The sequence below is a fragment of the Cynocephalus volans genome, chromosome 7 (genome assembly GCF_027409185.1).
Source record: "Cynocephalus volans isolate mCynVol1 chromosome 7, mCynVol1.pri, whole genome shotgun sequence".
Taxonomy (NCBI): domain Eukaryota; kingdom Metazoa; phylum Chordata; class Mammalia; order Dermoptera; family Cynocephalidae; genus Cynocephalus; species Cynocephalus volans.
In genome coordinates this window covers 67,036,225-67,061,048 of record NC_084466.1, presented here as the reverse complement: position 1 = coordinate 67,061,048, position 24,824 = coordinate 67,036,225, and the positions used below count along the sequence as shown (strand labels likewise).

General features: G+C 38.0%; 1 protein-coding gene and 1 pseudogene across 5 annotated transcripts in view; both read right to left on the bottom strand.

The window, feature by feature from the left end:
• The window catches only part of SETDB2 (SET domain bifurcated histone lysine methyltransferase 2), an 86,603-nt gene that overhangs the window by 25,631 nt on the left and 36,148 nt on the right, over positions 1-24,824 (bottom strand). For 2 of the 5 annotated variants that reach the window (XM_063103508.1, XM_063103509.1), the window contains 8 exons: positions 16,819-16,932; positions 15,922-16,091; positions 13,987-14,212; positions 13,371-13,470; positions 11,158-11,245; positions 8,707-9,047; positions 7,134-7,222; positions 5,996-6,561 (listed from right to left, as the gene is read on the bottom strand). In XM_063103508.1, coding sequence (XP_062959578.1) covers positions 6,444-6,561; positions 7,134-7,222; positions 8,707-9,047; positions 11,158-11,245; positions 13,371-13,470; positions 13,987-14,212; positions 15,922-16,091; positions 16,819-16,932 — 1,246 coding nt within the window. In that variant the 3' untranslated portion in view covers positions 5,996-6,443. Of the gene's footprint in view, positions 1-2,135; positions 2,273-5,995; positions 6,562-7,133; positions 7,223-8,706; positions 9,048-11,157; positions 11,246-13,370; positions 13,471-13,986; positions 14,213-15,921; positions 16,092-16,818; positions 16,933-24,824 lie in introns of those variants that run through there. The other 3 variants (XM_063103510.1, XM_063103511.1, XM_063103512.1) reach the window with 2 other exon arrangements.
• Positions 8,092-8,332, bottom strand: LOC134382821 (small nuclear ribonucleoprotein G-like; annotated as a pseudogene).

The following is a 24,824-nucleotide window of genomic DNA, read 5'->3' as shown; positions in this document are numbered from 1 at the left end:
TGAGTGTGTGCACACTTGTGTTTAAAACACAATACTGGCAGCAGTGTGGAAGGTGGACTGCCCTGCCCTCAGTGGCCTTCTGATGATTTCCTGTTCCTGCCTCTGCTTCCCTGTCATGACCCCACTGTGTTCTTCACATTACTGCCAGGGTGATCTATCTAAAATGTACATCTGCCCCCATCTCCCCATCACTTACAGAATTGAAGCCAAGCTCCTTAATGTTGTATACAAGCCCATCCATTCCTTCAAAATTTAATAAGGAACTACTATGTCATCATTATTTAATATTTAATAACATTTAATGAGGACCTATTGTCCTAACACTAGCAGGTAAACTATTCTAAAAGCTAGGGATATATATAAGAGAATAAGACGAGAGTCTCAACTGTCATGGAACTTACATTCCAGTGGTAGAGACGACATACATTAAAGTCCCCCCACTCCCCAGGTATTGTTGATAAATGCTACAGAGAAGAACAGAGCTGGAGAGGAGGTAGAGAGGAATTAGGAGCCAGGGACGGGTGCTCTTTTAGAGAGGATGGGCAGGCAAGGCTGAGGGAAGATAGACATGAGCAGAGAACTGAATATGGTGGGAAAATGAAAAGGGGTGATATGGAGACAAATTTTCCTTGCAGAGGGAAGAATAAATGGAAAGATCCCAAGGCAGGGACAGGTTTGGTGGTTCAGAGGACCCACAAGGCAGCAAGAGGTGGCAGAGTCATCCAGATGGGCAGGAGTCAAATCAGATAAGGACATGGGGTGAACTGTAGGCCAGGTTAGGAGATTGTTCTGAGTAATGGGAGACTAGTGGAGGGTTTTGAGTAGGAGAATCACATTTGCTTTTTGTTTTTTAAGGATTATTTTGGCTGCTATAGAGTCCTGTCTGTAAGAAAGTCTAGGGTAGAAGCCAGGAAACCAATAGTCCAGGTAGGAGCCAACGGTGACCTGGGCTTGGATGTCAATAACGGAGGTGGTGAGAAGCAGTCAGGCCCAAGATACATTCTGAAGACAGAACTGACTGGCTTGACTGGTGCATTGTTAGATGGCGTCTGAGGAGGGAAGAGAGGCTCTTAGGACACTGGCCCAAGCAACTGGGTGAATGGAATGGTGAAGACTGGTGGTCGAGCAGGTTTGAGGTATGTGAGTATTTGTGGGGGAAACAAGAGTTGGTCTCTGGGAGTTGTTCAGATTGAGATCATTCCAGACAAGGAAGAAGTTGCTTATAACAGTTTGGAGTTTAGGAAAGAGTTCCTAATGGAACCTCACCTTCTGAAACTCATCTTGCAGTCCACATATGAGTATGTACTAGATGAATGAAACATTCAGCTGGTTGGCTTGTGGTTGTTACATATATTTTCTTTATTCGTGTCATCTTCTCTGCCTGAAACACCCTTTCAACCTTTCTACCTTTGGCTGACTCTTGCTTTTTAAAACTAAGATCAGGTATCCGCTCTTCCAAAAAGCTTTCCCTGAACAGCAGGCGGAGTTCGGAGCCCTTCATCTGTGCCTGTGCGGTTCTGACCACCTCATAGTATATTAAAGTTACCTATTAGACTCTCTAGGGCAGAGTCTGCCTGACTCATCTTTGTATCCCCAGGACCTAGCCCTGATCCAGACACATAGCAGGAGCTCTGCACATGTTTAAGTGAAGGGAAGGAGCCCACTCAGAAGACCCACTGAAGCTGAAGGCCCAGGAAGGATGGAACCACTGAAAGGAGAGGTACGGAGGTCCAGTCACATCCGTGAAAGCTTTCCCGACTGCTTACTGAGCCGCAGCTGAGCGCGTCCCTTGCCCAGGGCCTACTTCTCTCTGCCAGGGCCCCTCTCCCACTGCAGTTTTCCGGGTGGGTGGAATGGCGAGTTTACGTCGGTTCTCCTGCATGCTCGCCGGTCTGACGGAGTGCAGCTGGGGGGACCGGGCTGCCCCGTTGCCAGCGGGAGAGGTAAACGGAAGCCGTGCCCGCCTGTCCGTCCCCCCGGGCACGCCCGCGGGGCACGCCGGGTCCGCCCAACGCTGCCCGGCGGCGGCTGTGGGCCGGGCCGGAGTAGAGCACCCAGGCCCCGCAAACGGCCGCGACCCGAGCGCAGGCCCCTCGGCCCGGGCCTGTGGCTGCCCGCCCCCGCGCCGTACTCACCGGTGGGGAAGGGGAGCGCGCCCCGCGCGGGCTGGGTCTCGGGGCGGTCAGCGCCGCACACCCAGTCAGGCCGGGACGGCGAGGCGTGGGCCATGGCGGCTGGGCCGCTGAGGGGTGGCGGCCCGACGGCTGCGCACTCGCTGCGCTCCCGGAAGTGGCCGGCGGGGTCCGCTTTCGTTTTTTGAATCCGCGCTGTGCCGGGAACCGGCCGCCGGGCCCGGGTGGGCTGCGCACGCAGGGCTTCCCATGCGCAGTTCTCCAGACCCGATTCTTGGTATGAATACTTTTAAAAACAGAAACAAAGCCAGGCACTCCGGCCCCTCGGCTCAGCTGGAGATGATCGCTCTTGTGAGGGTTTCTTCTAAAAATTTTATCACACCGAGTTTGGCCTAAATAGGCACATTTTAAACAGATATATCTTAAACCGATGCAGGATTAAGCCGACCCTAAATCCAGTTGCCAGTAGCAAGCCTTTATTTAGCACCCATGGGGCACAGAGCACCATACATAAGTTTTTTTCAGTCCATGTTAACAAATATATATGTAGAGAAATATGAATGCATAGTTAAATTATAGTTTTTTAAAAAAGTTCTGGAATATCAGCATATAATAGTTGGTTTGCTGAAGAATTAAAGGAAAACTTTTGGAGGTCTTGGACTTGGAGCGGGTTCTAAAGAGGAAAAATGCAAATTGGGGACAGAAAAGAGAAACAATAATAAAAAGTACAACTTGGATAGCCTTGACAAATACGAAACTGATTACAGAATCAGAAATGTGGGAGTTAAAAAACAGGAGAAAACAGAACCAGTTTTTTGCTCTCCAGGCAGAAAGATGGAAGAATATTTCTTGCCAGAGTGAAAAGAACGCCCTTAACATTAGGAGGTTTCTCAGCAAAATAGCTCAGGTAGGTCATGGTAAAGTGGAAAAGCCCTTTCTCACACTTTGGGCTTATAATAAGCTTTTATGTTCCACTCTTTTTTTTTTTTTTTTTTTTTTTTAAAAAGATGACCGGTAAGGGGATCTTAACCCTTGACTTGGTGTTGTGAGCACCACGCTCAGCCAGTGAGCGAACCGGCCATCCGTATATGGGATCCGAACCCGTGGCCTTGGTGTTATCAGCACCACACTCTCCCGAGTGAGCCACGGGCCGGCCCATATGTTCCACTCTTAAATATGAGTAGACTACCAAGATCACTAACTCCAAGAAAAGCCTATAAAAGACCAAAGCAAACATACAGGGAAAACAAACTAACCTTGGAGAACACAAAATATGCAGGAAAAAAACATAAACATGAACGCACGTGTGTGTACGTATATGTGTGTATACATACACACACATATAAATAATATCTTCAAAGAGAGGAAATACTGCAACCATGAGCCAAAAATAGTGTGGTATTAAAGAAAAGATTATTCAGAGAGGAGAACTCTTAGTAATAAAAAATATGAGACCAGGAAAATAAAGCACAATAGATGATTTGGAAGATTAAGTTGAGGGAAGGTCCCAGAAAGTAGAGCAAGAAGATAGAGCTGGAAATTAAGACGTAAGAAAATACAAGATAGGAAAATTAGACAACCAGTCCTGGAGGTTTAACATCTAGATAACAGGAATTCAAGGAGAAAAGAGATAAGAAGTCATTAAAGAAATAGTTCAAGGAAATTTGCCTGAACTGAAGGACAAAGTTCTCAGATTGGAAGATTCCACTAGGCACCCAGTATAAGGGATGAAAATGAACCCTTACTAAGGACAGAACATTGGGACAAAGACAATCCTATAACCTTCCAGTGAGATTCAAAACAGGTTATAGGGCCAGCCCGTGGCTCACTTGGTAGAGTGTGGTGCTGATAACACCAAGGCCATGGGTTAGGATCCCAGATAGGGATGCCCGGTGTGCTCACTGGGTGAGCGTGGTGCTGACAACACCAAGTCAAGGGTTAAGAGCCCCTTACCGGTCATCTTTAAAACAAACAAACAAAAAACAGGTTATACGTACAAAAGATAAGGAAGAGAATGGCATCCAACTTTCTAGTCACCACGGAAGCCAGAGACAGAATGTTTTCAGACTTCACAGCAACACTGAAAGCTAGCAGAAGCCTTCAAAACTGAGTATGGGCACTACTCAAGAGTTCTTTACCCTGCTAAAACAGCAATAAAGTGTAAGGGTAAAATAAAGCCATTTTCAAATGTGCAGTCTCAAAACATTTACTTCTCATTTTCCCTTTCTAAAGTTATTGGAGGATGTGCTTCACCAACATGTGGGAGTAAACCAAGGAAAAGGAAAATAATGGGATCTAACTGGAAACAGATTTGACATAAAAGAAAAAGGGAATCTCTAGGTTAACGATGGAAGATGATAGCTGTAAACCAGTCCAGACTGAAGCACACCAAGACTTCAAGAGAAATTTCCCCAGGAGGGTGAAATCTCAAGGAAATATTGGCTAATCCATAGTCCCTTCTGTGCAAAAACATTTCCCATATTGATCAAGTTTCTTCACTTTTAGAGCATTACCTAAAATTCCTTCATTTTTATTCTGAATAAATGGACTTCTCAATGTTCCTCACCTGTCTGCACGCAGTTGGGTTATAATCTTTTGCTTTTTTTCCTAGTTCTTTGGTTTCAAATTCTCTAAAACAATTTCAAGTTAAAGTTTCATCTAGCTCAATATTTTTAAGGAAGGAAACTGGATCCAATCTTAGAATAGATTTTTGTTTGAAAGGTAACTAAACGCAGAATCAAGTCCAAATAAAAGAAAAAAAACGTACAAGATTTTTTTATTTCAAAAGTTCATAGAAAAAAGGAATTAAAAGATAATGTGGGGCCAACTCCGTGTAGCACTCGGGAGAGTGTGGCGCTGGGAGCGCAGTAGTGCTCCCGCCGCGGGTTCGGATCCTATATAGGGATGGCCAGTTTGCTCACTGGCTGAGCGCGGTGTGGCCGGTCACAAAAAAGACAAAAAAAAAAGATAACGTGAATCTTTCCATGAACTTTTTGAAGTACCCTTGTATAACCTCTCAGAAACCAGAATTACTTTTAATCACTCTTTTTTATACTAGTTTTCCCATCTTGGTTCCAAAGGGAAGTTCCTGGCAGCCAAAAGTACATTTTTTTTAGGGATAAAATTCCTTTTGACTCTTGGAGCTTCCCAGTTCCCTTTTCCACTAGATGATCAGAACTAGGTAACCTACACCAAAGTGGTAACTCTTTCCCTTTTTCTCTAGAAAAACAATTTGTAAATTATGCCCAGGAGATCCCAAGAGGCTGTTTCAGACTTTGGGGCTCAGAACTGTTTTGTTTTTTTGTTTTTAAGTGAAATTCTTGCCTAGCACAATTCCTTCTGTCTTATTTTAAATAAGCCAACTCTGATGAGTTTCTAGATTTCCTTTTCTTGTAGGTCTACTCTCTCTAAAACAAAATATTAAACTTCCTGCAGGTTTCTATTCCTTCTTCTACTGTTTGTATTGTAGGAGTGAAAGGAATCTGTGGAAAAGAAGATTCATCTCAAAGAGTTTGCCAGAACCTTACTTATAGAATAGTTTCTCCACCTCTCTACTCAAGTGGTTGATGGGACATTGTTTCATGGAACTTCCCAGAAGTGTTAAAATGTTTGGGAGTAATACACATAAAATTAGTTCTTACATATTCCTCAGGCTCTGATGCCTACCTTGTACCTCATAATGGTAAATGATTTGCCAGAAATTAAACATCAAATATATAGGTAAAATATGTGAAATTTGGCCCTTTGAGGCATGAACTAAAAAAAATAATCACAAAAGCAGTTAGAGAGAGCTGAATTCTATCATGACATTCATTTCTCTTAATATATAATTTACAAATAAGTTATAAATTGCACAGTGATATTTCAGATAAAATGTACATTTCCATCCTACTCATGTAAGAACAAAAGATACCCAATGCATATAATAATGTCCTTATCTTGTTCCTGGCATTTCTAATTCACACAAATAAAGTTAGAAATAAAGGGCCGGCCCCATGGCTCACTCGGGAGAGTGCGACGCTGGTAGCGCCGAGGCTGTAGGTTCGGATCCTATGTAGGGACGGCCGGTGCGCTCACTGGCTGAGCGTGGTGTGGACTACACCGTGCCAAGGGTTGTGATCCCCTTACTGGTCAAAAAAAAAAAAAAAAAAGAGAGAAATAAAGTATGAACCTCCTGACAAGGGGAAACTGAGAAGAATTACCTTGATGGACCTCAACTTAAATGAATTCCGCTTATAACTGAGAGTTCCTTTGCATGGCCGTAATTTCAGCCTGATAAGCTAATATCATGGACAGGCATTAGTTACATATTTACAATATTTTTTTTCTACACTTATTAACCCCACATTGGCAGAGGATTTCCTTCTCAGGCACAGTGCCAGCTTCATAACCGTAATCCCATGTTAGTTCTGTTCTTGCTTTCACATACCTAGAAAGTAGAAATTAAAAAAGAATCATAAATTACCCTAAGTAACTATCAAATGAACCAAACTTGATTATATCAATTTTATATTAACACCATTAACCATCCTCAAAAATATGATCTAGTCTCTCACCCTGACACCAACCAATTAGAAATGATCTTTTATTAAGAATAACCATTTGAGTTTTATTTCAAGCCCACTTAAAATCCTAAGTAAGAAAAATCCATGAGAAAGGAAGTACATTTTGCAAACAGTGATGTGATGACGCCTGTGGTGTGGAAATAGTCGGGGCATAGTCCTGACTTAAATAAGATGTAGCACTGTATCATTTATCCCCTGAATTGAACTGGGTGAGATCTGACATCCTCAGCCCTTTCAGACATTAATTCTAAGTGGGCATAAGAACTAAAATTTTCAGTGTGCAAAATTTTATTGACTAGGAACAGTTTAGGATAATTGAATATTCTAGGGTACTAGATATTTGGGGCTACAGTATACATCTTTTTGCATTTCTCTATTGTTACTTTTAAAGTTACAATTTCAGAATTAAATCATATAAGCAAAATCAATTTCAAACCTGTTGGTGAAGAACGCCACCAATGGAAAATTCCTGTCATGGGTTTCTACAAAAACATTCTGTACCAAGAGATTCGGGCAACAACTATGCTGTTAAAAAAAACCCAAACAACAACAACAAAGGTTAAATATAGCATAGGTTGATGCTTTGTGCTTTAAAGCATTATAGAATACCATTCTGTTTCTAACACATCTCACTAATTTTCTTTCTCTTTTTACTAATATATAAAATATCATGTTCATGACAGTTCTGATAATAGCAGGAACCCATTCAGAAAAGCCCTATTCTGACACTCCTAATATTTTATTGGTGGAAATGTAAAATGATATAAAACCCCCTAAATAAAGATAACTTGTCAATATCTATCATTATTATAAATGCATTTATCTTTTGATTCAGCAATCCCATACCTAGGAATGTATTCATTCTACAGATTCATCTGCATATGTATTTATGTGTAAGATTATTCGTTGAGCATTGTTTTCAAGAGTAAAAGTTTAACCCAAAGGCTGCTTAAAGAGGATTAGTTAAATGAACTTTGGTACATCCAGACAATGGGATTCGATGCAGCCATAAACAAAAACATAGAAACAAAAAGAATGAGGAGCTCTCTCTGTGTATCAATATGGAAGGATCACAATACATTGGTAATTTAAAAAGCAAAGTGTAGGACAGTGAATATAATATGCTAGCTTTTATGTAAAAAAAGGAGAGAAATAAGAACACATATTAACATTTACTTGTATTTGCAGAAGGAAACACTAGAATAATACACAAGAAAGTAATAAAAATGATTACCTTTAAGGTGGAGTGGGGACAGGGAGAATGGGGGCATAGTACTTCTCAAGATACGGCTTTTATTTTTTAACAAAACAAAGTTTTCACAAAAAAGTTTAATATGAAGAATGTACACAAACCTAATTTTTACATCATAGTCCAAAACAGAACTTTTGTAGACATGTGTAAGCAATTGATTTCTCTGCTGAATACAGCCATTAGTTATACTTATTCCAAGGCTTCTACCATGATGATACTATTTCCTTTACGAGTTTTACCACCACTGCAGTACTGTTCTGTTGCCTACTAGCTGCCATCTCCGCACATTCGTCTATTGCAAGATTCATAAAGGGATCAAATCTCTGCAATATTCCTTGGACATGCCTGCTACCGTGTAATTTCATTGACAACTATCTGTCCATACATTTTTTTCAACTTGAGCAAGTGAGCTTGAAAACCTTTTGATATATTTAAATACTTTTCTTACACACCATTCCTGATAGGTTTTTAAAGCAAATGTTTACTATGTGCTAGGCACTGTTTAAGCACTTCATAATAATTCATTTGATCTTCACAACACCCTGAGGCAGTTATTATTATTATCCCCATTTTCCATCTCTGTAATATGAGGCATCAAGAAGTATAGTAACATGCCCATGGTCATACAAGTGGAAGACTAGAACTCTAACCCAGGTAGTCTGGTTTTAGAGTCTCTTAATCATATTTTCCTCACGATTTTGCTAAGAAGCATGGAAAAAAGTTGTTTAGAAATATGAATCTCAGCCCCTATACTCACATTAAGGAAGCGGCCCACATTTCCTTCTTTTGTGGCATCCAATAAAAACACATTCCCTTTACTGAATTTTGGTAGAGAATCAGATGGAGTATTCTTGGTTTCACACAACAACTCTTCATCACAAAAGACCTGCTGTTTTTGACACGTTGGAGATTTTTCCTCTTGGGGCTTTGGTATCTGAACCTCAAACTCCTTTTTAATATTCTGATTATCCAACGTGGTTGCTTGGTTACATCTGCCCCCTGGTGGAGTTTCTTCTCTGCTTTTAGTTATATCTATCACATCTGATTCAATCAGCAGATTGTCTTCAGAATCTTCAACTTGGTTTGAACGTGAGTCCTCTAGACATTTTGGAAGGAATTGTCAGCAAATATGCTTGGTTGAGCAATAGTGCTCAGACTAACACCACTAATTAGATGGTATTTGCTTTAATTATCGCTAATACTTAAATGTGTTAATAATGTAGGTGGTATTACTTTAATTTTAGAAATGAAAACTTTGAGTCTCTGAGAGGCCTGACCCATAATATTGAGAAGTGGGGTAACAAACCCAGAAATATTTGGCTCCCAAAGTCTGCCTTCTTTCTACTACATAACAATGCCTTTTTATGAATCTACATGTTATTTCCTCATTACTATATTTAATCGCTATTCCTACCTGACTTTCTTCTCTTCCACTCTGGAATTTCTATTTAAGTATACTATAAACAGATGTAACAGAGTGGGTGTTTAGGAGCACTCTAGGCCTTTACAATGTCAATGAAAGGCTGAGAAGACCCTGTCAGAGTCACCTTCTACAAGTCCTAACAGCAAAAATTATATTGCTAGGAGTTTGTACATATTCGTGTTGATGTTTTGCTAGATGACCACTCAATAATTGTACTTTTATAAACAATAATAGTTTAATATGAGCCATATTGGTGGGTGTGTAGTGGTATCTCATCATGGCTTTTGTATACATACATATATATATGATTTGGTAGCCAGCTGGTACAGGGATTGAACCTTGGACCTGGGTGTTATTAGCACCATACTCGGCCAGCGAACAATAATACTTTAAAAGTGGATGAACTGCTTAATCGTTTTTCTTATCCAATAATGGAAATCATTTTTTGAGAGTATTCAAAAGTACAAATGCATGTCAGATGAAATAAGGAAAATCACTTATTTAAGAAAAAGTTACTTGTGTCACCTAACTTCAGTGGCACAAAGAAAGTATACCTCCCTAAAATTAAGGCTCTTGATTTAATCATTACTGCTGCTGGCTGCTGTTCCTACATGTACTCATATATTAATCATGGGTTACTTGTAAGCCATAACAATATATAATTATGATTTTTGGAGTGCCTGCTATAGATATTGAAGCAGTCAATGAAAAGAGCAAAAGAATCAAAAGCAATAATACTCATTGTGACTCACATGCATTAAACGATAAAATAAATATAATACATAAAATGCCTTTTCTTGATAGACCTCTTCTATCAAGAAGCTGCCATGCTCCCCCCACCCTCAATCTCCATCCTTTAATACTAGGTGGGTAGTTGGGGTTGCATATGCAAGGAGGCTCAAAGGGTGAAGAGGGAGCAATGGCTGGTTCAGTTCTTCAAACAGGGATATCTGTCAGCAATGTCTCCCTGCTGATGGATACAATGAAATGCAAATGTACCAAAAACCAGGTTTGTCCAGTTGTAATATTAAATATGGCAGGGACTGGTAACTCCGAAAGACAAACACTCAAGGTAGCGATATTTTAGCCCTTCGCTAGAGTCATGCTAAGCATCCTCTGCAGCAGTGTTTGTTGGACCACCACAGGACAATGATATGTTTTTATTTTTAAAGGAGTCCAAAACAAAGAGTTAGAAAGTGGCTGCTTTGAACAGTGCTTCCAAAGCAAGCCACAGACCACCTCTGTGGACCATGTAGAATCAGAGTTGTCCATCCCACCCTTCCTGCCACACATCAGGTCACTGTTGGCAACTAGACTAGAGATCAGCAAACTTCTGTAAAGGGCCGAGCAGCAAATATTTTAGGCTTTGCTGGGCAGTGATTTCTGTTGTGACTACTATCCAACTCTGCTGCTGTAGTCTGAAAGTACAGACAATATGTAAATGAATGACTGTGGCTGTGTTCCACTAAAACTTTATTTATGAACACTGAAATTGTAATTTCATGTAATTTTCAAGTGTCACAAATATTATTCACCTTCTGATTTTTTTCAACTATTTAAAAATATAAAGATCATTTTTAGCTCACAGGCCATACTTAATAGGTAGTGGGCTGCATTTGGCCTGCAAACCATAGTTTACTGATGTCTGATCTAGAGAACTTAGAACTTTTGTGCCAAATGCAGCATGTTTGTCATGGAATCTGAGAAAATGAGCTATAGGTATTGATCTCAACAGATACAGACAGGCAGAAGAGGCAAGCAGTCATAGAGTGAAACAAAGCCTACTTTGCATTCCCTTGGCCTTCAGATGTTCTTGAGTTGGTTTAAGCCCATCATTATCTTCTGAGGTGACAGACTCTGAGGACACAAATCCCTTCAAAGGAAACAAGAAAAATACCTTTACTTTCTAGGTCAGGAAAAAGTATTCAGCAATTAGGCCTCTTTTATCAAGTGTCACTCTTCATAGGCTGTATGTACTAGATTAATTCTGACAAGACTCAAAGCATGTCATAAGTTTTTAGACTAGTGGAAACAACATTTTAACTATGTTCAATTTCTAGGCACTTTATTAAGCCAAAGCTATAAAGACTGTCAAGACATTCTTTGGGCATTAAAATTCAAATACAATCATGTGCCACTTAATGATGTTTGGGTCAATAATGAACTGCATGTATGACAGAGGTCTCATAAGATTATAATATTGTCATAGTACAATTTTAAAAATAAATTTAGTGTAGCATAAGTGTACAGTGATTGTAAAGTCTACAGTAGTGTACAGTGATGTCCTAGGCCTTTGCATTTCACTCATCGCTCATTCATTGATTCACCTAGAGCAAACTTCAGTCCTGCAATCTCCATTCATGGTAAGTGCCTTATATAAGTTTACCATTTTTATCTTGTACACAGGATTTTTACTGTAACTTATGTATGTTTAGATATGTTTAGATACACAAATACTTACAGTTGCCTACAGTATTCAGTAAGTAACATGCTGCACAGTTTTGCAGCCTAGGAGCCATGGGCTGCACCATATAGCCTAGATGTGTAGTAGGCTAAACCATCTAGGTTTGTGTAAGTACACTCTGTGATGTTCACACAAAGATGAAATAGCCTAACAATGTGTATCTCATAACATATCCCTGTTGTTAAGTAACCCATGACTATCCATCTGTCTGTATCCCTCAATTCTAATCATCCTCAGTACTGAGAAAGTGTTGATACTAGATTATAAATTTGCCTTCAACTATAAGTTGTGTAAAGATAAAAATACCTAGTTTCTACTTCAAAGAAAAGGTTAAAGAAGTTGCTTGTCTTTATGCATTGTAGACACTGCCGTCCCTTTAAATGGTAACTTTAAATCGTCCCTTTAAATCGTTAACTTTAAAAGAGGGGTATATGCTTAATACAATATTTGGCACCCAACTAACTGCTCAGTAAATGTTAGCCATTATTATTATTAAAGTTAATAATATTTGAATGGCCAGCATTTACTGAGCACTTAGTTGAGTGCCAAGCATTGTGGTAAGCAATGTTTCTGATATTTATCTGACTTAATCCTCATTTACAGTTAAAAGAAATGAATGCATGGAGATGTCACCCAGCAGCGGAGCTGAAGGTTAAAACCAAGTCTATGTGACCCCATGGCCCAATTTTTTCATAATTATGTGATACTGAGGTGGTACCTACTATACTGTTACTAGGCAGATGGCAAATATTTGCACACCTAGAGCAGAGTTTTCATTTTTCATCACCAAGCCCTATTGTAAGCTACCATTATGTCTACCTCTGTTCATTTTCCCATATCTTTCTCTGCTTCTGAATTTCAGTCTCAGACTAATTTCTTTTTTTTTTTTTTTTTTGTTTTTTTTAAAGATGACCGGTAAGGGGATCTTAACCCTTGACTTGGTGTGGTCAGAACCACGCTCACCCAGTGAGCGAACCGGCCATCCGTATATGGGATCCGAACCCGGGGCCTTGGTGTTATTAGCACCGCACTCTCCCGAGTGAGCCACGGGCCGGCCCTCAGACTAATTTCTGAGTTCAGACTGAAAAGTGTATTCTCAGAGGCTACCACATCGAATATTGCTTTCTGGATGATTCTTTTATAAATTGCATCTTTCCTTTCTCCTATATCTCAAAACCTTCTTCTCCTTAACCTAAATTACTCCATCCCTTTTTACATATCACTATTAACTCCTGAACACTTTAGCTTCTCCCACAAATTCTCCAGATAGCTCTTGGTCTCAGTGGAGCATACTGTCAGATCATGACCAACATTCTCCTCATACATCTAAGTTGGAAACATGCCAACTGACATGGACAATACTAAGTAAATAAGACATGGTCCTAACACTTTAACAGTCCACACATTCCAAAACAATAAAAGAAATCCTAAATACTATTAAATAACAAAAACATTTTGAACTAAGTGGAGGATAGAAAGGTGAAATAACAGTTAATGTTCTTAGAAGGCCCCATCTATGTTTTGCAGTTTTTACCATCTTTTTTCCATTGCATTGAAAAATGGCTGTCTTGGATTTAGGACTTCTAATAACTGAAGGATAGTGAATTCCTGAAATATTGTTATACTCCATTTCCCTGAAAAGGAAAAAAAAAAAGTTACTCTGTATATTACTAAAAATTCTCTTTTTTTGGACTTTGAAATATAGACAATATTACTATTACATAAATATCCATTATCATTAGAAATTAATCTAAGAACATCTATGCTTACCCCTCACTGGAGGAAGGAAATATAATCATATTTTAAAGCCAATAATTTTTGAATTATGTTTTTAAAAAATGAAGAGAACCAATGAAACCTTTGCAAATAGAATGGTGATAGAAAATAGAACAGCAAAACTAAATGACATCCATAAAGAACCTGATTAAAGTCACACAAATTAAAACTCCAAAAACAACACTGAGGAAGGTATGTTGGCTAGCTTTTTAATTGTCCTAGATTTCTCAAAGTGTTAAATTTACAATTGTGAGATAAGATAATAAATAGGAGTGGGGGGGATGGAGGGTGGGAAGAAAAAAAGAGAAGAAAAAAAGAGCCACTCTTGATGAATAATGATTTAGATTGACTTTGGGTCCTCAGCTCTTACTTACATCACAGGCTCTTTTGGATTATTACTGAACTTAGGTGGACATTCCTCAGTTTCAGCACTTCTGGAATGTGTTTCCGATTCTAATGGGATGACTTCAACCTCACAATCTGAACATGCAACTTCTATTTTCCTCTTTTTTGAAAATATATTTTTCATAATATTCTCTTCTTTCCCATTTTTATCGATAGCATTAGGTCTCTCAGTGTTAGCTCTGCTTAGTAATCTTCCTAAATGAAAAAAGTAAAAGACTTTGAATAAGACAGAAGATAATATAATTGCTAACAATAAACAGACATCTCTTCCTGCTCGATGACTAAAGAACCCTGTGATGTATACCTTATTTCTAGAATGAACATAAACACATGAACTCATCTGAGAAAATTGTTCAAGATAATAAACAAAGGACCAGTGACAATATAAGTATCTTAAAGAAGAATTTATTTATTTTGGTACAGAGCATCCGTAGCCCCAAAATACAAAATCTGAAATACTTCTGGCCTCAAGCACTTAGGGTAAGACATACTCAACCTGTATAACATGAAAGAGATTTAGCTACAATAATATAGAAAAAGTATAGATGGATCAGAAAGTTTTCTAGAAAATTAGAGAAGTGAACTCTAGTTTTAAAATTGTAGCTTTTGTGTCTACTTAAATAGGATTTATCATTTAAAATCCACACACTTTTTTATGAAATGACCTTTTTAAATCTGTGGTGATATGTACCTGCTATTCTCATATAAAGTTATGCACAACATTAAAATCTTAGTCTAAAGTTCATGCATTTTCTTTTAAGGGACTCAAAGTTATAGTTACCACGTTAAAGTTAGCAGCTGGGTATTCTCATCCATCATTAGATCACAGAGATACCTTAGGTGCAGATAAAGCCAATGGTACTTCCTGGATACCATTTGGCATTTTATAGACAGCTTGCATCCAAGAGTTATTTTGAGAAAAATGAGAGACAAATGATTTATCAGGCTGTGTAGTGTGATGTGTCTGTAAGTGGGGTGGGACTATTCTGATTTCCAACAATTCCGTTAGCTTCTTCTTGTCCTCCCTTGAAGTGAATCCTGAATTTCAGATGAGGCAGGTTGCTCTGCTCCCTGCTGCCGCAGCTGCAGAGACTCAGTCCAGCACATTTCTTTCAGACTGGCTCTAAAGACGTGTTTTCCAACCATTCTCACACAATGGAGCACAAAGAAAATGAGGATTTTTGCTTGACACACTGGGGTAAACAGACGAGACTACTGGAGACCAACGTGTTTGGCCTGGGTGCTGAGGCTCGAAAGAATGAGTAATTGCACAACTGTTACACATGGCTTGGGAAGTTCTGTTCTAGAGCATATACAACTCTCTGGAGTCTCTGAAATGGAGTGAGTTGTCTAAAGTCACTGCCTGAATGATCACAAGCAGATATACATTACAAAAGTAACTTGTTAGGGCCGGCCTGTGGCTCACTTGGGAGAGTGTGGTGCTGTCAACACCGAGTAAAGGGTTAAGATCCTCATACCAGTCATCTTTTAAAAAAAAAAGTAACTTGTTAAATTCTAATAATAGCTCAAAGCACTGAACAAGATAGTCTTTGACTGATAATCTTTACCTTAGTAAGTCAGTCATTTAGTTATTTTAAAAGTTTTTTCCCCTTACCCTAAGCATTATAGTCAGACAAAAAAATATGCCTTGTACATAACAAGCCCTCATGCAATAACCCAACTGTTATATCTGAGCTTTTTTTTTCTGGAATATCTTGTATCTCCTAAGGCATCTTACCCCTTGAGTGCTCAAGTTCCCTGTTGCTTGCCTTCCTCTGATGCTGCTCCTAGATACTGTTGCTCTTTACCTTGCTATAAGATCTCAATGGCCCTGATTAGGAAAATGGATATCCAGAATTGCAGATCCTATTATAGAATACTTTGAAAACAAACCTTTCTTTTACCTGAATAAATGCAAACAAATGTCCCTCTGTCAATGTCGTCTAGGCAGCGTACTCCCCATCCCTTCTTCTCAGTTTTGAACACCTGTAGCCTCACTTGAGGACCATGTTGGACAACTCGGTTTTGACACATCTGTCGATTACACTTGCACAACAAGCTGCATTCATAAATGCTATCAATAAAATATGCAAAAGAGAAAATCAATCAGGTACCCTAAAAAAGCAGTTTATATTGCTACCTCACTGGCACTGATAATTACTGAGGGAAACAGACTAAGTTGAAAGCTCTTAGAGCTAGACTGCCTGGGAAAACAAGCTGCGTGACCTTAAATGAGTTATTTAAACTCTCTGTGCTTCAATTTTCCATTTTTAAAATGAGGAATATATGATAGTACCTATCTCATAGGGCTGTTTCATGAAGATTAAGTGAATCAATATTTACAAGGAACTTGGGACAATGCCTGTTACATAGTGAATGTAAAGTCTTCTAATTTGTCTAGGAAGAAAATTTCCTACTTCTGTTTCTAAAGGAGTTATTATTTGTTAATAACAACCTTGAAAACTTGAAAATTCCCAATTTTCAGGTAAGCTCTCCAACAGTATATTTCTTAATGGGGAAATGGCTGTCCAATGTAGACTGACCTGAGAGGGGTAACAGGTAACAGCCAGACTCAAAGCAGATGAGTGTTGGAGTATACTTTGTATGTAATACATATGTGGTCTCTGACTTCCATTTTCAAGAACAATATTCAGGTTTTTTAAAAAAAACCCTTAGTAATTTAGATTGTTGGTATCTAGAACCTGAGATTAAACAAAATCTGTAAGACTGGACACCACAATAAAAAAGTACCCACCTTCAAAGACACAAACACCCTGCAACAAATCCTCAAGATATCTTACCCAGTAGGTATTTGTCTCTGTAGTCTTTTATATTTATATCCAGTGGTTATTTTATTACTTGATGGACAAGTTTTGGCATTCCTTGCTGTCAGTTGAAGACAGGCACATTTTGTTCTAAAAGGAAAGCGATGGATGGAGAAGTCAGAATAAAAAAGCACCAAGTCAAGTCTAGACACTGTCTTGATAAAAGTGTAAATGATGTAGTAAAGGTTGTAACTGTGTTTAGAAGAGTTGTTTGGTTCATGGACAATATGGGTTTCTTCCCTAAATAGAATAGACCTCTCTGAAAGACAATATCTACCAAACATTCATAAATAATTATTAACTGCACTGCACCTCTATTTGCTCAAGAAATACTTAACTACATGAGTTTTGTTTAACTTTTCAAGATAAATTCCTTTCATTTCCTATTCAGCAGAAGCTCACTTGTGAAAACTCTGCTAGTTCTGCTCTCCTGCAATAAACCTATGTGTTTCAAATTTGCAAGGGCATAGTTTTGCAGATGTCTTAAGGTTCTTACTCACTTCAGCAACACAAAAACAGACTGGGGAAACTGATGCTGGGTATTTGGGCTAGTACAGTCCTTTTTTTCATATTGTTGCCAGGCAAGAAACTTGCAATCATAAAATTTAACCTGTGTATTTTTCCCTCTAATTATATGGATGATTATCTAACTTCACAGGGACAAATAACTCGATAGAGAGTAAGGAACCTGGGTATCCCAGGTATGAACTAGATAAGTGACTACTGGTGAGCTGATTAGAATCTCTGTATCTCAGTTTCCTTTGCTGAACAAGTGACTTTAAAATCTTTTCTTCCATGCTTCTCTTCCATATATACATAATACAGTCCAGAGTGACGGATGCTGTTTGCAATAGAAAAAAAAAAAAAAATCAACAAATTCATTAATTTGGATTCTGTTTGCAGATGTAGAAATCTAGTTACTTTTTACATGTGATTTTGTTTGCAAAGTTCAAAAAGAACAAAAAAATACAAATAATATAATATACACCTGCATTTCTATAACCCAGAATTAATCGTGAGCATTTTGTCTAATCCTTCTTTTTCCTATACATGTAATTTTAAATGTATACACTGTATATACAGTCTTAAAAAAAAATTAAATAAAACATTACAGGTAAAACTAATCTCTCAAGAGATTTGGTGTGGTGTCCTTTATACTTTTATATATGTACACATACATCTACACACAATATATTGTATTTTCATTAAAAATAAATTACTACAGTTATTATTCTACAGCTTGCTTTTTTCGTTCTATATAATATTTTTGAGATCCATCCGTGCTATATACAAATCTAGCTAATAACTTCTAACTTTTCTATAGCACTTAGTCATTGCCTACTTAATACACAATAAAGTTACTTACAGGTTTTCAATATAACAAACAATGTTGCAATGAGTATCCTTATTCTTAAACACATGTGTAAGCATCTCTAAGATAGTGGCTTTCAAATACTTTTGACTATGATCCACAATAAAAAATACATTTTCCTCATGATCTTGTACAGGCATACACATTTATTTATGTATGTATATATATAAACTGAAACAACAGTGGCATGAAACTTTACCCTTATCACGAGTTATGCAAAATACTAGTTATAACATTTTAAATGATTTTATATCCCACTAAACTTGTAATTTGGAAAATGATGTTCTAGATATACCTAAATGTATTGTTGCTGGAGAGTAGGTATACATGTCTTCAACTGCTATGTAATTGAAAAAAAAACAAATCAACCAACCCTCACCCCCTTAAATGATTGGTTGGTAGAGAATTCTAGTTTTACATTTATTTGCCTTTAGCACTTTAAGCTAATATGTCATTTTTCCCCTACTATTTCTGATGAAATGTGTGTTGTCATTCTATTTTTCCTTTGCAGGAAATCTGTCTTTTCCTTCTGATGGCTTTTGAGATTTATGCTTTACCTCAGATATCTTTAAAGCTGCATTATGATATATTTAGGTGAACATTTATTTTGTTTTCCCTTCTTCATACAGATCAGGCTTTTTCATCCTGAGGACTCGTGTCTTTTTTCTATTCTGAAAAATTCTCAGTGATTATCTCTTTGAATGTATATCTTTCCCATTTTCTCTTCTTCTCAGATGTATGATGAAATTTCTCATTTTATGCTCTGCATTTTTTAACCTATAAGTTATTTCCCCTGTATCTTTATCTCTTTGCATTCTGGGAGATCTCTTTAGTTTTACCTTGCAATTCACTAATTCTTTACTTAGCTATACCAACCTTACCATTTAGTCCATCTACTTAGCTTTTATGTCAATGACTATGTTTTATTTTCCATATTTCCAAATGGTTCTTTTTCATATATTTCACTTTCCTTTTATGACCTCTTTTTCTTATTTCAAGGAAGCAAATTTTTTTTCTCTTTGGACATTTTTTTTTTTTTTTTGTGACCGGTAAGGGGATCGCAACCCTCCTGCGCTCAGCCAGTGAGCGCACTGGCCATCCCTATACAGGATCCGAACCTGCGGCCTGGGCGCTGCTGCGCTCCCAGCGCCGCACTCTCCCGAGTGAGCCACGGGGTCGGCCCTCTTTGGACATTTTAAACAAACCTATTTTAAAGTCCCTAAATCAGATTCTACATTTGTCTCTGATTCCTCAGGTGTGACTCCTTCCTACTTGTTAGGAGTCATGCTGCCTTCAGGGTCCTAAACATCTTTGTGTGCTGTAAATGTTTTTTTGAAATCATACCTTCCGTGGGTTTTACTCCTGTGTGCCACTCTATGTTGGATGCCTTCTCCATTGCTCTGGCTTGGACCCTAAGGGTTTTGCAGCTACAAACCAGGTTTTCATCAATACAATTCCACGCCTTTTGAAATATGAGCATAGATCTCAGCCTTGTGCAGGTACCTGTTTCTATACTCCTGGAGAGCTCAGTGCCGAGATGAAGTAGTTGGGTTATATTTAGAGGCAATGTTTACAAAATAAATTACTTATTTTAAACAAAATAGAACCCAGCATGGTGAGGTTTTTTCTATGAGAGGCCTAAAAGAACTGAGCCAAAAGAAGATAGCAGATTTATCTCTCTCATTTCACACTCCAGCTAACTGAGAGGATGGTGAAAACTATCATCTACACTATTTAAATTATTTCTCTTTCTCTTATTCTTTCTTTTGCCTAGTACAGGTAACTAAATTTGCATTAAGTTAAATATGAGGGTACATCAAAAAGTTCGTGGAAAAACAAAATTGAAAGATAATACAAATCTTTCCATAAACTTTTTTTTTTTTTTTAATTTTATTTTCTCGATATATATTGTGGCTGATTATTGCTTCCCATCACCAAAACCTCCCTCCCTTCTCCCTCCCCTCCTCCCCGCCAACAATGTCCTTTCTGTTTGCTTGTCGTATCACCTTCAAGTAATTGTGGTCGTTATATCGTCTCCCCCCCCCCCCCCGGTTTTGTGTGTGTGTGTGTGTGTGTGTGTGTGTGAGAATTTATATATTAATTTTTAGCTCCCACCAATAAGTGAGAACATGTGGTATTTCTCTTTCTGTGCCTGACTTGTTTCACTTAATTCTCTCAAGGTCCATCCATGTTGTTGCAAATGGCAGTATTTCATTCGTTTTTATAGCTGAGTAGTATTCCATTGTGTAGATGTACCACATTTTCCGTATCCACTCATCTGATGATGGACATTTGGGCTGGTTCCAACTCTTGGCTATTGTAAAGAGTGCTGTGATGAACATTGGGGAACAGGTATACCTTCGACTTGATGATTTCCATTCCTCTGGGTATATTCCCAACAGTGGGATAGCTGGGTCGTATGGTAGATCTATCTGCAGTTGTTTGAGGAACCTCCATACCATTTTCCATAGAGGCTGCACTATTTTGCAGTCCCACCAACAATGTATGAGAGTTCCTTTTTCTCCACAACCTCGCCAGCATTTATCGTTCAGAGTCTTTTGGATTTTAGCCATCCTAACTGGGGTTAGGTGGTATCTCAGTGTGGTTTTGATTTGCATTTCCCAGATGCTGAGTGATGTTGAGCATTTTTTCATATGTCTGTTGGCCATTTGTATATCTTCCTTAGAGAAATGCCTACTTAGCTCTTTTGCCCATTTTTTAATTGGGTTGCTTGTTTTCTTCTTGTAAAGTTGTTTGAGTTCCTTGTATATTCTGGATATTAATCCTTTGTCAGATGTATATTTTGCAAATATTTTCTCCCACTCTGTTGGTTGTCTTTTAACTCTGTTAATTGTTTCTTTTGCTGTGCAGAAGCTTTTTAGTTTGATATAATCCCATTTGTTTATTTTTCCTTTGGTTGCCCGTGCTTTTGGGGTCGTGTTCATGAAGTCTGTGTCCAGTCCTATTTCCTGAAGTGTTTCTCCAATGTTTTCTTTAAGAAGTTTTATTGTTTCAGGGTGTATATTTAAATCCTTAATCCATTTTGAGTTGATTTTAGTATACGGTGAGGGGTATGGATCTAGTTTCATTCTCCTGCATATGGATATCCAGTTATCCCAGCACCATTTGCTGAAGAAGCAGTCCCTTCCCCAGTGAATAGGCTTGGTGCCTTTGTCAAAGATCAGATGGAAGTAAGTGTGTGGGTTGATTTCTGGATTCTCTATTCTATTCCATTGGTCAGTGTGTCTGTTTTTATGCCAGTACCATACTGTTTTGGTTATTATAGCTTTGTAGTATAGCTTAAAGTCCGGTAGTGTTATGCCTCCAGCTTTTTTTTTTTTGCTCAGCATTGCTTTGGCTATGTGTGGTCTTTTATTGTTCCATATAAATGACTGGATAGTTTTTTCCATTTCTGAGAAAAATGTCTTTGGAATTTTGATGGGGATTGCATTGAATTTGTATATCACTTTGGGTAGTATGGACATTTTCACTATGTTGATTCTTCCAATCCAAGAGCATGGAATATGTTTCCATCTTCTTGTATCCTCTCTAATTTCTCTCAGCAGTGGTTTGTAGTTCTCATTATAGAGATTTTTCACCTCCTTAGTGAACTCAATTCCTAAGTATTTTATTTTTTTGGTGGCTATTGTAAATGGGCAGGCTTTCTTGATTTCTAGTTCTGCATGTTCACTATTGGAGAAAAGAAATGCTACTGATTTTTGTGTGTTGATTTTGCATCCTGCTACTGTGCTGAAATCATTTATCAATTCCAGCAGTTTTTTTGTAGAGGTTTTAGGCTGTTCGATATATAGGATCAAGTCATCTGCCAACAGGGACAGTTTGACTTCATCTTTTCCAATCTGGATGCCCTTTATTTCCTTCTCTTCTCTGATTGCTCTGGCTAGTACTTCCAACACTATGTTGAATAGGAGTGGTGAGAGTGGGCATCCTTGTCTAGTGCCTGTTCTTAAAGGAAAAGCTTTCAGCTTATCCCCATTCAGGATGATATTGGCTGTGGGTTTGGCATATATGGCTTTAATTATGTTGAGATACTTTCCCTCTATACCTAACTTGTAGAGGGTCTTTGTCATGAATGAGTGCTGAACTTTATCAAATGCTTTTTCAGCATCTATAGAGATGATCATATGGTCCTTGTGTTTGAGTTTATTAATATGGTGTATCACATTTATTGATTTGCGCATGTTGAACCAACCTTGCATCACTGGAATGAATCCCACTTGATCATGATGAATAATTTTTCGTATGTGTTGCTGTATTCTGTTTGCTAGTATTTTAGTGAGGATTTTTGCATCTATATTCATCAAGGATATTGGCCTGTAGTTTTCTTTTTTGGTTATATCTTTACCTGGCTTTGGTATCAGGATGATGTTTGCTTCATAGAATGAGTTTGGGAGATTTGCGTCCGTTTCAATCTTTTGGAATAGTTTGTAAAGAATCGGTGTCAATTCCTCTTTGAATGTTTGGTAAAATTCTGCTGTGAATCCATCTGGTCCTGGGCTTTTCTTTGTTGGGAGCCTTCTGATAACAGCTTCAATCTCCTTTATTGTTATTGGTCTGTTCAAATTTTCTACGTCTTCATGGTTCAGTTTAGGGAGCTTGTGTGTGTCCAGAAATTTATCCACTTCCTCCAGATTTTCAAATTTGTTGGCGTATAGTTGTTTATAGTAGTCTCGAATGATTCCTTGTATTTCAGATGAATCAGTTGTAATATCACCTTTTTTATTTCTAATTTTTGTTATTTCAGTCTTCTCTCTTCTTTTTTTTGTTAGCTATGCTAATGGTTTGTCAATTTTATTTATCTTTTCAAAAAACCAACTTTTTGATTCGTTGATCTTTTGAATTGTTTTTTGGTTTTCAATTTCATTCAGTTCTGCTCTGATCTTAATGATTTCTTTCCATCTGCTAACTTTAGGTTTGGATTGTTCTTGTTTTTCTAGTTCTTTAAGGTGAAGTGTTGGGTTGTTCACTTGCCATCTTTCTATTCTTCTGAAGTGAGCGTTTAATGCAATAAATTTTCCCCTCAATACTGCTTTTGCAGTATCCCACAGGTTTTGGTATGATGTATCATTGTTTTCATTAGTTTCAATAAATTTTTTGATTTCCTGCTTGATTTCTTCTTGGACCCATATGTCATTAAGTAGAATGCTGTTTAATTTCCATGTGTTTGTATAGTTTCCAGAGTTTCGTTTGTTATTAATTTCTAGTTTTAATCCATTGTGGTCTGAGAAGATACATGGGATAATTCCAATTTTTTTGAATTTATTGAGACTTGATTTGTGACCTAATATGTGATCTATCCTGGAGAATGATCCATGTGCTGATGAGAAGAATGAATATTCTGAGGTTGTTGGATGGAATGTTCTGTAGATATCTGCCAATTCCAATTGGTCTAGAGTCTTGTTTAGATCTTCTGTTTCTCTACTGATTCTTTGCCTAGATGATCTGTTTAATATTGACAGTGGGGTGTTCAGGTCCGCTGCTATTATGGTATTAGTGTCTATTTCCTTCTTTAGGTCTAATAGAGTTTGTTTTATAAATCTGGCTGCTCCAACATTGGGTGCGTACATATTTATGATTGTTATGTCTTCTTGATGGATCAGTCCTTTTATCATTAAGTAGTGTCCCTCATTGTCTCTTTTTATGGTTTTTAGTTTAAAGTCTATTTTGTCAGATATAGGAATAGCTACTCCAGCTTGTTTTTTTTTTCTGTTTGCATGGTAAATCTTTTTCCATCCTTTCACTCTTAGTCTGTGTGAATCTTTATGGGTGAGGTGGGTCTCTTGTAGGCAGCAAATAGTTGGGTCCTGCTTTTTGATCCAGTCAGCCAGTCTGTGTCTTTTAATTGGGGAATTTAAGCCTTTTACATTAAGAGTTGTTATTGAAAGGTGTTGATTTATTCCTAGCATTTTATTGGTTGTTTGGTTGTCTTAGGTGTCTTTTGTTCCTTGCTTTCTGATTTACTGTTTGGTTTCTGTGTTTGTTGGTTCCTTAGGTTGTAGATAGCGTTTTTGTTTGCTTGTTTTCTCTTCATGAATGCCATTTTTATTATACTAGTGGGTTTTGATTTTTCTTGGGTTTTTAGTGCAGTGGTAGTTATTTTTCAGGAACCAAACCCAATACTCCCTTGAGGATTTCTTGTAAGGGTGGTCGTGTGGTAGTGAACTCCCGCAGTTTTTGTTTGTCTGAGAAATATACTATTTGCCCTTCATTTCGGAAGGATAGCCTTGCAGGGTAGAGTATTCTTGGCTGGCAATCTTTGTCTTTTAGTATTTTGAAAATATCATCCCATTCCTTTCTAGCTTTTAGGGTTTGTGATGAAAAGTCTGATGTTAGCCTGATTGGGGCTCCCTTATAGGTGGTTTGACGCTTCTCTTGCAGCTTTTAAGATTCTCTCTTTGTCTCTGAGTTTGGCCAATTTGACTATGACATGTCTTGGAGAAGGCCTTTTTGGGTTGAATACATTTGGAGATCATTGAGCTTCCTGGATCTGAAGATCTGTGACTTTTCCTATACCTGGGAAGTTTTCTGCCACTATTTTTTTGAATATGTTTTCAATGGAATCTCCACTTTCCTTCCCTTCTGGAATACC